Genomic DNA, 15,635 nt, shown 5'->3' on the forward strand with positions numbered 1-15,635 from the left:
GAGAAGATGGGAAAGATCGCAGAAGATGACTTGGAGTCGGGGATGGATTGTTGGATTCGATACCGACTTCTTCTTCAATTCTGCCGACTTGGCCTATCTGGAGCCCAAAACTATTGGTGTTCACGTGTTCGTTGGGCGCGCGTTTTCTACGTGCGGGCTGCACTTTGTGGACTCCAGGTGCGGACCGGATTTGATCTGAATGGCTAAAACAAATCCATCAAAATGAGCGAAAAGGGAAACCGGGTTCTAAATGATCCGTCTTTAATAAAAAAAGGGGAACTGCAACTGTTTTAAAATTTTGGGATTTAAACTCTCCCTTTTCGAGCTATCTCAAAAATTCAACCCGGGACCTACTGTCCCGAAGTGGGTGTCTCCTTTCATGTCTCGTTGCTAGTATTACTACACGTGTCTTTACACCTACTAGAGCATTCACACCGTTAAATATTATATGAAAGTATAATTAAAAATAAAAAAAAGATTAATTTCATAAAGCCTTTCTGCCATTAAAAGTCTAAACCCATTAATTTCAACGAGTTGTCTTCCTCCTGCTCTCTTCAGTCCGCCGCCGCTCATCTTGATCTCAGCGAGCAATCTCCTCTCCTTGCTCTCTTCAATGATTTGGGTTGATGAAATCCTTGTTAATTTCATGAATTAACTTGATATTTCTTTAAGTCATGAAGCTTTATTCATGGTAGATGTATTGTTATGAAAATTTGTTGATAGGTTGTGTTAAGGGTATGCATTGTTGAATTTGGTTGTGTTCAGGGTATATATTATTGAATTTGGTTGTGTTGAATGCTTGTATTGTTATGTGTACAAGATATGTCTACTGAGGGTTCAATTAGCAACAAAAGAGGAAGAATCATATAGGGGAATGTTTTAACAACCTTTCTTAAGTAAGTCATGTGCTTCGGGGAGTGATGCTGATTCCGATGATTTGACAGTCAAATTGCTGAAGCGAAGCTCAAATTCTGTGCTAACTCACGTGCTGTAACTGTGTGGCATCAAAAGTGTGTCGAACAAAGCTCCATCTTGATTGAGTTACAACAAAAGTTGAACGAGGCGTTGTCCAAATAGGCCAAGTACAAACACCAAATACATAACCGAAAGTGTAAGTATGATGAGCTGGTTCTAAAAGAGGAGGAAGTTGTATGTTGTAGATCAATCAAATTATGGGCGACGAAGCAGCTCGAACAAGAGTGTGACTCCACTTTTTATGATGGGTTTGAGAAATTTTGTTCGCATCTTTATGGTAACCATAAGGGATATGATTGGGAATGCGCATTGCCCTTACACATGGATGACATCGTCAGAGATGGTGGTGACTATGAGTAGCACGAGTACGTAGAAGCGGCTCACAAGGCACCGAATGATCCTCAAAGTGAATTTTGCCTTCTTAGATATTTACAACTCGTTATTTTGTACATTTTGCACAATGTTTTAAGTATATCATAATTTCAAGCTTCATTTAGTGATTCAAGAATTATTTTCGTAAATGTTCATAAAGTGCCACAAATTCATATATATATATATATATATATATTCAATCACAAGTCACAGTTGGTGTATCACAATCTCCATCAGTACTGTGACACAATATATACATTCTAAAACAACCAACTATGGCCACAGCAAAAGAATAGTTCATCCCCCTGCAAGCTTAACACATCTTGTATATATATAAAAAAAGGATATATCACAAATGACTTTTCAAATCATGTTTAATGGGTCATTAAGCATATATTCGTAAAAAGCATCTAGCACTCCCGAATTTTCAAACAGTCACATGAGTGTTACTATTTTGGGTTGGTTGCAAATTAGGCATTGGGTCAACATTTTCATTTGCCTAGGTAACATCACCAGCATCAGCGGTCGGTGTGGCCTTTGTGTGTTCTTAGGTAACATCTCGCATACATTGGTATTAAACGTGGTGTCAAACACAATCACATCACCAAAACGGCCATAACCACGTCGTGATTCCATTTTCAATTTCATTTCAACTCATCTTTTACCGTTGGTACAACAAATTCAACCCTCCCTGCACCAAATTGATCTCTAATATCTACATCCTCTCTTTCCTCCATTATTTATTCTATTAATATCTTGTCCCCATCGAATTATACTTCAATTTACCTACTACAAATCTAATCAATTAAAACTAAACTTATCACAATCCATCACAAGTTTTGCACCTATATATCTAGGATTCAAATTCACAATTTCAACCAAGTTCAGTGGTAACCACCTAACATCATGGATTCAAATCCCAAAATTATAAGTATCTTACACATGTACCTGATGGTGGTTTTCAGAACCAAAATGAAACAGAAATGGATTTACTAATGGCTCAAAATTGACTTTCACATTCTAGGTTTCTTCAAAGGTTTTGGATGAACCACCCTTATGAACTCCATTCCAACAAGAGCTTCAATTTACCTAAAATTAAACACTCTCACGCCTCACCAGCTCCTTCTCTCTGCCTCTCTTTCCTTGCGAAGACAACCCCAATCTCTCCCTTTTGTTGACAAAAACACGCCCAATGAGCAAAAAAAATTTAAAGGTATAAAATCACCGGGTCACAAGCGAAACAGAACTTTAATCAACCTGAAATTGATTCCTCACCCCAGCTCCCTCTCTCTGCCTCTCCCTCTTCAACGCGCGAATAAACCCTTGGCTCCCATTTTCTCTTTGACAAAAACATACCCAGTGAATAAAAATAATTAAAAGTTTTGAACTACAACGGGTACAGCAACTCAGTTTTGTTGTGAGCTCAGCAAATCGCGACCGTTGAATTTCGGTTTGAAAGCATGGTTCAGGCACAAGGCCGCACCTTAGAAACTCCTTAGAAAAATAAGGGAAGTGCACAGAGAGAAAATACGAGCATGAAAATCAATATTCTTATACCTTGATTTGGTGAAGATTGAAATGTATATTGACCAAAGAAATGCTTGTATGGGATGAACCCATGGTTGCCATGATATTTGGCTAAGTGATTCTGTAAGGAAACTTAGGCCATCTCCAATTGATGGCTGGCCAGAGGGCTCGTTTTAGCCCTCTGGCCCTCCAAGATTCTCCAAGATATTAATATTTTAATGAATAGTACAGGGCCATATTTGTCTCCGTCTCCAATCGAGGACCAAAGGGCCATAGGGCTCGTTTTAGTCCTGTCACGAAAAACCGTCTTCAACCAAGGGCCAAAGGACCATAGGGCAAAACATAATTTATTATTTAAATTTAAAAACTACAACAACTTAAATTCAAATCCAACAACTTAAATTTAAAAACTACAACGATAAATGGCCCAAAAAACCAAAAAAATTAGAACTTAAATTTAATGAATGGTTTAGGTATTTATAGGGAAAAAAAAATAGAATTTTTAAGAATTTAAAAAAAAAAAAAAAGGCCCAAAAAACCAAAAAAAAAAAAAAAAAAAAATTGAATACAACGGCTAACTGGCTAGCCGTTGTATTCAAAATTTTTTTTAAGCAATTCTGTCGGTTATAACCAACAGGATTGCTCAATTTTCTGGCCAGCCCCAGGATGGCTGGCTGGCTACATGCAGCCAGCCCTCCAGCCTTCTAGCCTTCTCCGATTCCGTGAGGCCCTCTCAGATTCCACAGCCCTCTGGCCTAGCCCTTGGTTGGAGACGGTTTTCGGGCTATTTTCGGCCCTCTGGACCATTCGGTTGGAGATGGCCTTATGCATCTTATGGGGCCCTTTTGTCGTGTAAATCTTGTGGCATAAAGCCCATTTTTGGTGGAGTGCTTTTGCATTGGTGAATGACTGAAACACCTATGATCATGATTATTTTTAACATAATTTTCAACGGACTTTGTAGTAGGTTTCACAGTGTAACATGTTATAAGTTTAAGGTAACACATTGCTGCAATTCATAATCGGACGACAATTTGCAACCAGACCTATAGTTGATATGACATTAGAAATTTGTACGACAATTTTGCATCACGAGATGATACTTGAAATTTGTACAAGGGTCCTTGGTAAACAATTCAAGTGTATGAATACACTAGTACCAAGCCAAAACATATTCTAGTATCATTAAACATGGAATAGCTACGCAAGTGGCTCTTTACCACAATAGTGAATATAAGTGTTGCTTTTACATTACAACACATGTTTAAACCGCGTCGACTTCCTAATCTAACAAATCTATCATTTAACAAAAAAAAATGAAAACATGAAACACCTACAATAGAACTTGAAATGTGACGAAACCAAAGTGTAAACACAACAACACAACAAAAACCTTCTCAATGTGGTCCTTTGTTGTCAGCATCCACCATAATCCAATACACGGCTTCCACAAAAAGCCGCAGATGACGGAGTTTCCATGGCACCAAGTCAAATTATTGTTATTGTTATGCTTATTTTTGCTTCTTTTGAAAATTTCTATATCGTACCTTACTAATTATTATCTACAACTACAAAAGCTGTCATCTGTCATCCCCTTAAACAATCCAACTGTCCAATGTCACGTTACAAAATTAGATTCGTATAAAATACAAAAAATTACCTTAATTATTGGTGTCACGACATTTTCATACCTCATCTTTTAAAATTGACAATGTCATACCTCATCTTACGAATTTGTGCCAGTGTTATACCTTCCGTTAGCTTGGCATGAATTTCTCAGTTAAATACTGACGAGGCTTGATCCGGGATCCATTTTCTATTAAAATATTATTAAAAACTAAAAAAAATCATTTAATAATTTTTAAATATCAAAATAATAAAGAAAAGTATAAATAAATAAATAAACAAAATATATATAAAAATAAAAAATAAAACCCTCACGTCCCCTTTCCCACCCCCCTTCTCTCTCTTCTTCCCAATCTTCATCTTTTCCCCCTTCTAGTGTCCTTCCTGCAACCCAGAAAAAAAGAAAAAAAAAAAAAAAACACCAATTTATCTTCCCCCCCCTCGCAATTTTCCCCGACCCCCTTCCTTTCTTCCCCCCTCCCATCTTCCCTAAACCCGCACCCACCCTTGCACCCATTACCTGCACCCCAAAAAAAAAATTCCAGGAAAAAACCCAGAACCGTTGAGGTGGAATCAGGAAACCTTCGTGATGGGGTGGGAGTGGTGGATTTTGGGGGGTGGGGGAGGAACTGGGTTTGGTTTGGATTTTTTTTTCCTTCTTCTTCTTTCTGGGTTGTAGGGGGTTGGGTTTGTTGTGTTTTTTTTGGGGCGGGGGACGAACTGCGTTTGGTTTGGTTTTTTTTTTCTTTTTTCCTTCTTCCTGTTCTTCTTCTTTTTGGGTTGCGGCTTTTTGTTTTTTGTTTTTTTTTTTTTTCTCTTCTTCTTCTTTGGGTGGGGGGGGGGGGGGTTGATGGGTTTCCAAATTTTTGTTTTTTTGGTTGAAGATTACGCAGGAAGATGAAGATGGGGGGAGAAGAGATAGAGAGGGGGAAGGGACGAAGTGAGGGTTTTTTTTATTTTTTTTTATTTTATTTTTATTTTTTAACTTTTGTTTTAATATTTAAAAAATATTAAATAATTTTTTAAATTTTTTTATAAAAAGTGGGCCCTGAATCAAGCTACATCAGCAGTTAACTGAGAAATTCATGCCAAGCTAACGGAAGGTATAACATTGACACAAATTCGTAAAAGAGTTATGACATTGTCAATTTTAAAAGATGAGGTATGAAAGTGTCGTGACACTAATAGTTGAGGTAGTTATTTGTACTTTACCCATTAGATTTTTATTGGTGCATGCTGAGCCTACTCCAAATGATCAAATCTTTCTTTGTCTGCATCATTATATATATATATATATATGATACTTCTTTGATACAAGGATATATTTATACTAAAGAGTAGAAAATTAGTTTAGTATCAAACTCGTTAGGTACAATATTAGAATCTAAAATCTCTAATTTACAAGTAAAGATGAATACTATTAAATAGGTAGTATCATATATTAATTATCGCTAGCTTAAATATGATTCTAGTCCCTGCATTTCGCTTGAATTTTTGTTTTAGTTCCATTCAAGGTTCTAAAAAACGTTAGGCGCTAATCGAGTGGTGGATAGGGATATAGCGCCTAAGTTTCTAGCCACTTTTTTGTAATTTTAACTAAATTTACTATATAACATATAAACAAAATCTAAAGTTCTTAAGGCCTTTTTTGGTAGGTTGTATAAGAGATCGGATAGGACTAATAATACGGACCCTGATTGTTTGGTGTCCTCTCGTTTAATAGTTGCTGGATTAATTTAATCAGTCTGCTTATTTAGTAGGGTATACACCTTCTTAATAAACCCTTCCAAAAGGAGTGGATTATTAGTCTGGTTCCCTTTCCTTTCTTTTACACTTCATTCTTCACGACACCTCTTCTCGCCGTTGTCCCTCTCACCATCGTTCTTCTCACCGTCATCCCTCTTGCCGTTGTCGTCTCCTATAACTGTCGTTGTTCTCCCAGTCACCTCATCTTGCCAACATCAATCTCCCCGTCACCTTTTCTTGCCATCGCCATTCTCCTCGTCACCTTCTCTCGTTGTCGCTCTCTCCTCTTCGCGCCAAGCACCGTACAAAAAGAGTTTCATTCTGATTCAAAACCATCGAATTCGAATTGGGTTTTTTTGATCTAGTTTAGGTTTATTTTGGAATCTTGGCCGAGAATGGTACCTAATCATATGGTATCTAAACTAAGTAATTCTATGACACCTGTGTTAGGGGTGGGCACGGGCCGAGCTGGACCTAAATTTAGAGGGGTTGGATCAGACCTACTTAAAAAGGAAACAGGCTGAGCCGGACCGGATATTACAAATCTGATCATTGGAATCAGACCTATCTGATCATTGGAATCAGACCTAACCTGACCCTTTTCAAATGGGCCGATTTGAGATGGGTCCATAGGTCCTCTTATTTTTTTTAAATTTTTTTTTTTCGGTTTAGATCGCCTCCCGAACTCACTCTGTCGCTCATCGTCCACATCTTTGACATTGCCGAAGCTTACCGGATTCTGCAGAGAAGATCTAGAAATTGTCCAGGGTTAGAGGCGAGTTCCGGCACCTTCACCCAAAATTATAGAAGCCACATTTTTGGGGTTAGCCTTTGGAGTCTCAAATAGTGGTGCCTGAAATGTCTAAAATCAAAAGTACAAACACCAAAAGTGATTACTCAAAAAAACCCAAATCATCAAAATCCAAAGATTTTGGTTTCAAAAAGAAGAACAACAGTTACACGCACAGGATCAGAAGACTTACCAGAGTCTCTTTGTTGACATCGGTAAAAATGGAGTAAGCCACACCAGAAGGCTTAAGCTTCCTACCTCTACTTTCAAATTTAGAGCTTTTGAGAAATATGGCACTCAAATCTCAGCTTTTTGAACCCAACAAACATGCACAGGATCAAAAACAAAAAGGCACCCAAAATACCAGAGGCGAAATCGAGGAAGACAGGAGCGAATCAAGAGGAGAGATCGAGGTCTGATGATAATGGTGGTGGCGTATAGAGCTGAGACGGTGGGAGTGAGTTAGGAGGAGAGATCGAGAAGACTAGGATGGGGAAAAAATTCAATTATATTCCATGCTAGAAACGGGCCGTGCCGAGGGCCCGTTTCCTCCTATTTTAGGATCTACCCCGCCCTGTTAATTTTGTATACCCGAACCGCCCCCGCCCCGTTTTGTGTGTAAAAATTTTGGACCAACCCCGAACCTGAATTACCCGCCCCTACCCACGGTTCCTATACCCATTTGACCCGTGTCATTTTAGGTTTCTCCATATCACCTAGGACTATAGTTCATAAATTTCTATGCGATTCAAATTGGGTTCTCCCCATCGAATTCGATTGGATAATTTTTGCTGCTCTTTCTGATCTGATCTGGGTTTATTTTGGAATCTTGGCTGAGAATGATGATAGAACTTGGAAATTAGGAAAAATTTCATATGGACAATTTATTATTATTATTTTTAAATTAGATTTTGCTTCAATTTGGGCTTTTCAATTTGCTTTTTATTATGAAGATTAGGATTTGAAAAGTATTTGGGTTTTTACATAATTACATTGAATTCATATTTGGTATAGTATAAATAATACTATCACTAGACCAAATGACCGATATTACACCAAACGTCCGATTAATTTAGTCAATACTATCTGATGACTATTTATCATATCCGATTGAAATAGTCAATACAATCCAAGCTCCCAAACGAGGCTTTAAGTGTCTCTACACAAGTTTTTCTGATCCCAAACAACAATTTTTTTTTTTTTTTTATAGTATGGATCACTAGTGATCCATAAATCAACCATTTAAATCTTGCATATTAGAATCTTATAATTTTATTAATAGTTATATCTAACATAAAACTCATACGCTGAGTAAAATGTAAGCACTGTAACCAACCTACAACACGAAACCATATATAAATCCAAACTAAGGGATACAAAAGGTGTTAAAACCAATATTTAGTGTCTACACAATATTAAAAATTAAAATACTCAAAACATTAAAATACATCAAATTCTCTATCAAATTCTTACACTTGGCAAAAGCCAGGACCACAAAACCGTTTCCTGCACAGTGTCCACACCAAAACGGATATACGTGTAAACCACTTGAAAAACTCAACGATCAAATGATCATATCCCAAATTTATTGCAAAGAAATTCGATATCCAAGGGTTGCTCTCTCTCCACTCTTTGGCCTTCTATATATTCACTCACAACCAAGTGTTACATTCCTGCACTTTCTTTATTTGTAAACCTTTCTCTCTCACTCTTTTTCCCTAAAACACCAAAAAGCCCAAAAACCAGATTGAATTGAGAGATGGAGAATGTTGGGACTCAAGTGGTAGGAGCTTCAGGTTCAGGTTCTTTCTTCACACCCCTTTTGATTTCCATGGCAGGCATTGTCTTCACAACCCTAGCAATAGTTGCGTACCATTTCCTAGTCGTTAAGTATTGCCTGCGGAGGAGGCAACGGCAGATGCAACTGCAATTCCAAGCCAGCCTCGCGCAACAACCAGCCACCAGCCAATCCATTGGGGTTGATGAGAAAGTCTTGAATACGATTCCGATTCTCACGTATTCAATGAAAGATGGTGAAATTTTTCACATGGATCAGAGCGAGTGTGTGATTTGCTTGGGAGACCTAGAAGACGGGGATTTGGTGCGTTTGTTGCCGAGTTGCAAGCATGTGTTTCACAATCCATGCATAGAGACGTGGTTTATGGGGCATTCTAATTGTCCGGTTTGTAGGTCAGCTATAGATGTGCCTATTGTGCCTGTTTCGTCAACGTTGCCTTTGGAATATGATCATGATCATGATGAACAAGTTAGAGACCGAGAACTTGAAGAAGCAGGCCCGGTTAGTTGCTCATCGCACCCTCACGATCCAGAGGAGGGTTTACCAATTAGCACCGCTATCACTACTACTACAACTCAATTATCAAAACCAAATGGTTTGCTTAGGCATTGCGTGTCACTGGTGGTATTGCCTATGAAGGATAGTAGTAAGCAACGGATTTTGTTAAGGGGGTTGGAGAGGTCTTTGTCTTTGGATCATTCCCACGTTCTTATCAATATATACACAGAGAGTGATGACAGGCCATCATCATCATCATCATCTTCTTCTTCTTTTGATTGTGCTTCTTCAAAGCCGGTTCTTACTAATTGTGGATCGTTGAAGGTGCGGTCGATGAGGCAGCTTGATCGAATGTCTTCAGTTTTAGTAAAATCTATTTCTCAACTGCGGATGAGCCAGAGTTTCAGCACGGACAATGGCCATGGAAATCTGCCTTGTTAGAATTATTTCTATTTGTGTGTGTGTGTGTGTGTTTTTTTTTTTTTTTCATTTAAGGCGAGGGTCCAACTGTTAGCGGTATAAACTCCCTCTGTGGGAGCAAGGGTTTCATCATAGGATTTTTTTAGTGACAATATTGTTATTGTGTAATCCTAATTACATTACGAGTGTGATCAAGGTTCTAAAAGACACTAGGCGCTAAACGAATGGCGAGTGCCTAAGCGGCTAAGTGGTGCCTAGGCGGAGGCTTAAGTGGATAGGCGGATTTAAGTAAACTTATTTTATATATATATATATATATATATATATATATATATATAAGTGCCGGTTTTTACTTAAAAAGTATGTAATTGTATTGGGATAAATAAATTGAAAAATAGAATAACATATAGATTAGAAAATATTAGAACATATTAAAAACATGGGGAATCAGAATATATTGATTATTTCATCCAAGTATTCAATAAGTCTCTTACAATTTATTTTAAAAAATAAAAAATAAAATGAAAGTTATCTATATTCTATCTAAGTGAGAGTTGCGACTTAAGTGGGTGCCTAGGTGGGTCTAAGTGGGTGCCTAAACGGCAGGCTAGGCAGGCGCCTAAGCAAGTTTAGTTGCCATTTCTTAATTTTCAAACACCTAGGAATTAATCAGAACGGTGGCAACCGCCTAGCGCTTAGGCGGGGCCTAGGCGGCGATAGACAGGGATTTTTAGAACAGTGAGTGTGATTGTGTAAATCCTAGAAATTTTATGTGTATTATACATGTCTTTTAGATAGTTTCCTAGTTGTAGTTGTATTACTTGGAAAGGACTCCCTTATTAGCCTAAATAAAGGCGCAGGGCATGAATAATATGGCACACATAATTCCTCAAACCTTTATCTCAATTCTCTTCTCTCTGGCCGATTTCCCTCCTTAAATTCATACTACAACACGTTATCAGCATGGTTTTGATGTTGCACTAGAGAGAGTTTGATCATCTTCAATTTAGGGGAGTATTACATTTTAATCATTCTTATTATGATTTACATATTCTTTTATTGAATTGATCTACTTTTTATTAACGAAATTGCTAGTTCTTTCAATGTCCATGTTGGACATGATACAACGCATTGAAGATGAGAATTAGGATTTCCGAGAAGGATTTTTTACAACTAGCATTCAAAGGCTTTTTTTGTTTCAATCCACTCTTTCATAAGAGCATATTTATGTGAATTTGTCATCTTGTTTCTTTACATTTACTTAGTTATTTCCATTTGTTATTGACAATTAGAGGTTAAATAGAGCAAAAAGGAGTTGAATAGGACTTGGTTTTGCATTGCACTAGATGGAGAAAAAGGTCTGAACGTTTTTTGAAGACAAGGAATTGCACAATGAAGAGGAGTCCTAGTTGGAGTGAAACACTATAAAAAAGATAGGCAGCTATTGTACACATTATCCTATCATATTTCCAATTGAATGAAAGAGTCCTAATCAACTTGAAGCACTCTCTAGCTGATTCCCTAGAGTCCTAGTATAATCCAAACTCTCTTACACACACACACACACACACACACACACACACACACACACATATATATATATATATATATACACTTATATCCAGACTTTAAGGAGAGAATTCCTTCAGTAACACACACTTCACCTCTTTTTTAGACCCCTCTACCACAATTCTATACAACCTCTCACATAATTCATTCGAAAGTTCATCCATTGAAGACGTAAGAGTTCTTAGTTTCTTTCTTTTTATCTTTGTTATTTAGTTTCAATGTTTATTATAACTTGCTTTTCAATTATGATGAACATGTGTAACTAAGTTCTTTTAGCTAGAGTTGAATTTGAAGCCATGAACATCTATTTCATATGAATTGATTAGATCCAATTATTGTTTCATAAAATGTGAACGTGATTTACGTATCTGGTTTATAGTGAACTTAATATTGTATGTTTATTAGAGTGGCCAAACTTAGTTTGCATGCAGAAATTTGGAGCAAGAATACATAAGAAATTCACGTAATCATTATGAACTTGCATCCATAAGTAGTAAAAATCAATGGATGTTGATTAAGATAAGTTAAATCCTTTGCAAGAGTATCATGTGTCATAGTAACAAATGTTTTGTCAATACTTTTGATTTTTGCAGAAAATAATCTTTGATGTGAATATCTGTCACGTGTGTTAGATGTCTTGATAAGAATAATTTGAGGAGCGAAGTGTCTTCCTTTTCAATAACTTAGGAAAATCTGAGGGAAATGAGGGTGCCACTGTTAACTTGGTGCAGTGTCATTCACGGTTTATAAGAAGAATAACTAGAAATCGATTTATGTGCATATGTTTTATGTATGGAGAAGTATCATTTAGCTAGCCTTTCATTTGAGTGTTTGTGGGGCTTTACTTGTACTACGATCATATTTTTTGCAGGGTTTTAATTTGAGTGTAAGTTTCTACCACATCAAATTTTGGCGTTGTTGCTGGGGATGAGTGAAATTACTAATCCTTATGCTTTTTTTGTTTGTTTTTCTTTTGTTCTTTTATTTCATTTTAATTTCTTTGATTCTAGGCACTAGAGAAGCAAGACATGGCAATTGCCAATCTATTAAAACAAAAAGCTCAAATGGCTAATCTTAACTAGTTTTATTATGTCGCAGATTCTTGAACAGTCTAAGATGCAAAGTGTGGTGGACACATGCCTTTGGTGTGCTCTCTATGCAAGGCTATCAAACTAATCAATGTCATCAATTAAATGAGAATAGAGGTTAAGAAAGTGTCACTATCGTGGGTTATCAAGGCCACAATCAACCAAGGAACAACTCATCCTTCAGCATTTACAATCTGGGCTAGAAAGACCATCTGAATTTTATGTGGATGGGTCCTTAACAACTTCAACAGCAAGGAGGGTATAGGCAGCCACCTCAAGGTTTTATCCAAGATCTATGGTTCCATCACAAAGTCCCCCACAACAATTCCAACCAAATTCAGTTTATTCGTGAAGCATGTTAAAATTCTTCAAACACTAATTGCTTCTCATGCTTCTGTGATTTAGGGACACCAAAATCAAGTTAAGGAATTGGTATATTTGAAGAATCAAATGGAGCAAACATCAGAATTCTTAAGACAAAATCAAGAACAAGGCAAACTCCCTAGTTCAACTATTGTTAATCCGATGAGAGGTTTTGAAACCATTAACGCTATCACTTTGAGAAGTGGTACGGAGGTTTGACTAAACCAAGGACATCTAAACATAGCCAAACAATGGACAAACAACTTCTATCTGAAGATGATATGAATGATCTAGCCATGGCAAGGAAGGAACAATCCTTGCTGCAATCCATGACTATCTTGAAGCCTAGTGCTTCAACCCCTAAAGCTTTTTTGCCACTCAATTCCGTTGAAGTTATTCCAAATTCAAATCTTTGTACCCCTATTAATCCAAATGTACCTTTCCTTTGCAAATTTACTTAGTCTAAGAATGAAGAGGATAAGAAAGACATCTTGGAAAATTTCTAAAAGGTTCAAGTTAACATTCCGCTTCTTGATGCCATATGCAAGTTTCTAAATATGCTAAATTTTTGAAAGAGCTTTGTACAATAAGAAGAAGGATTCTAGAAAAAGAAGTAGTAAGGGAATTGTGAACACGGAAAAGTTCCTGAAACACAAGAAACAAGAATACCGTGCACAAAATATATTTTTTGTTTGTATTGATTTTGGGGTTACAATCTCTTTGTAATTTGATCCTCTGATTCTATCTTCGTAGGGTGTAGGTTTGTGGATGAGCTGTTGATCCAAAGGCCGTCGGGGCTTGATCGAGGGATGAACAGTTGATGAACGGATCTTCGAGGGCTTTTGAGCTTGATCTTGAAGACTGGGTGTATGGATTTCTTCAAGGGGGCCGTCGGGGCTTGATCTTGAGGGCTGATGGATGAGCGGATCTTCAATGGCTTTTGGGCCTAATCTTGAAGACTGAGTGTATGGATTTCTTCAAGAGGCCGTCGGGGCTTGATCTTGAGGGTTGATGGACGAGCGGATCTTCAAGGGCTTTTGGGCCTAATCTTGAAGACTGATTGGATGTGTGGATTTGTTGAGGTTGTTGATCCAAAGGGCCGTTGGGGCTTGATCTTAGGACGAACGGATGATGAACACTTTCTTCAAGGGGCCGTCGGGGCTTGATCTTGAGTCGGCGGAAGTTCTTCAAGGGCCGTTGGGGCTTGACCTTGAAGGAGGGTTTGACGAAGAACGAAGAGTGTTTTCTTGATCCTTCGGGATTTTGCTTGAGAGCTTTAGAGTTTCAAGGCTTCAAGGTTTTGGTGTGATGTAAATTCCCTTCTTTCTTTCTCTTCTTTCTCTTCTTTCCCTTCTTCCTCCTCCCAAAATGAATGCCTTGGCTTCCTCTTTATAGAATTCCAAAACTTGATTTTTGGATTTAAAATCAGATGAAATAAATCATTTCTGCCAGGTAATGACACGTGTCCTATTTGATGACCTTTCCAATTTATTTCGATTTTTCGTTGAGTCACACGCTACATGTAAAATTTATGTGACACGTGAGCGTTGAAATTTTAATTATTGGTTAACATTCATTTCACCGAAATTTCGATGTCTACAAATGCCCCCACTTCAAGGCGCGTCGTTGACATGTGCTTGTCACGTGTAGAAGATGCGTTTTGAAGTCCCTTAATGTAGATGTCAACCCAAGGGCCGTCGAGGCTTGATCTTGAATTGAGCTGGAAATTTCTTCAAGGGCCATCGAGGCTTGATCTTGAGTTCGACTGGAAGATTTTCTGGTTTCCTCCAATCGTTGATTTTCCACAAGCTTAATCTTGAACTGGGCTGGAAGATTTTTTTGGTCTCCTCCGCTCGTTGATTTTCCTTTGTGCTACTCTTGAACTGGGCAGCAGGATTCTTTTGGTCTCCCCCCGAAGGTCTACGAGCGGTTTCAGGATATGGCAGGCAAGTACGAGGTGGAGGTGCTGACCTGTTTCTTTGTTCAATCTTTCCAATTCGTATTGAATACGAATCGGAAAGATTGAAGTTTCCTTGTCCCTTCTCTGGCAGTGTATCAACCGTTGAAGATGACTACTCGAGAGCAATACTAGGTAAGCAATCAGGAATAGATTCCAGGTAGTCGGTTCCAGATCGGAAGACTGACTCCAAGTGCCGGCTGATTGCTTCTTTCACTTTGCCATGCGAGTAAGAACAAGGACAAAGGAAAAGACAGGGAAAAAGCATGATATGAGATACCTTTGCTTTCGAAGAAGCAGCGAATGAATCAACACATATATTTGTTGTGCTTGTCTCCACATGCTTCGATGTATCATTTTCACTTGCCTTACTTGCTCCCCTTTGCAGAAGTGGTATTTCCTTATGCAGGTTTAGCATCTTCTCTTGTAGTATTTGTCCTCCGATGCAGGAGTTGAATGCAACCTTTGCATTTAAATGGTGCTTCACTCCTTGGTGGCAACTGGTTTGAGTGGAGGTTCCGACATATTGCTTCCTCTGTCCTTGTCTTCGCAGGTGAGAACAAGGGCAAAGGAAAAGATAGGGAAAAAGCATGATATGAGATACCTTTGCTTTCGCCCTTGATGATATGAGATACCTTTGCTTTTGAAGAAGCGGTGAATGAATCAGCACATGCTTCAATCTATCGTTTCCTCCTGGGTCATCTGTACTCCAGGCATCTGGTATCTTCAAAGGTTGAATAGGTTTTCTCAAAGGAAGAAGAAGAATTGTGTATTTCGAGAGGCTTTGCTGGGAGTGCGCCCTCAGAGGTGAGGAAGAGTTGGGCATTTTCTTCAGGTCTGCCTTGCCATAAGAGACGAAGGTCGACACATATAGGGATTTCTTAATAGCAAGTGGTGGTATCGTTC

General features: G+C 38.1%; 1 protein-coding gene across 1 annotated transcript; it reads left to right on the plus strand.

The window, feature by feature from the left end:
• Positions 1–8,795: 8,795 nt before the first annotated feature.
• Positions 8,796–9,773, plus strand: LOC137712211 (RING-H2 finger protein ATL5-like). Its single transcript, XM_068451328.1, has one exon. The coding sequence runs from the start codon at positions 8,796–8,798 to the stop codon at positions 9,771–9,773; it is 978 nt and encodes a 325-aa protein (XP_068307429.1).
• Positions 9,774–15,635: the final 5,862 nt, after the last annotated feature.

This window comes from Pyrus communis, chromosome 13 (assembly GCF_963583255.1).
Source record: "Pyrus communis chromosome 13, drPyrComm1.1, whole genome shotgun sequence".
Lineage (NCBI taxonomy): Eukaryota > Viridiplantae > Streptophyta > Magnoliopsida > Rosales > Rosaceae > Pyrus > Pyrus communis.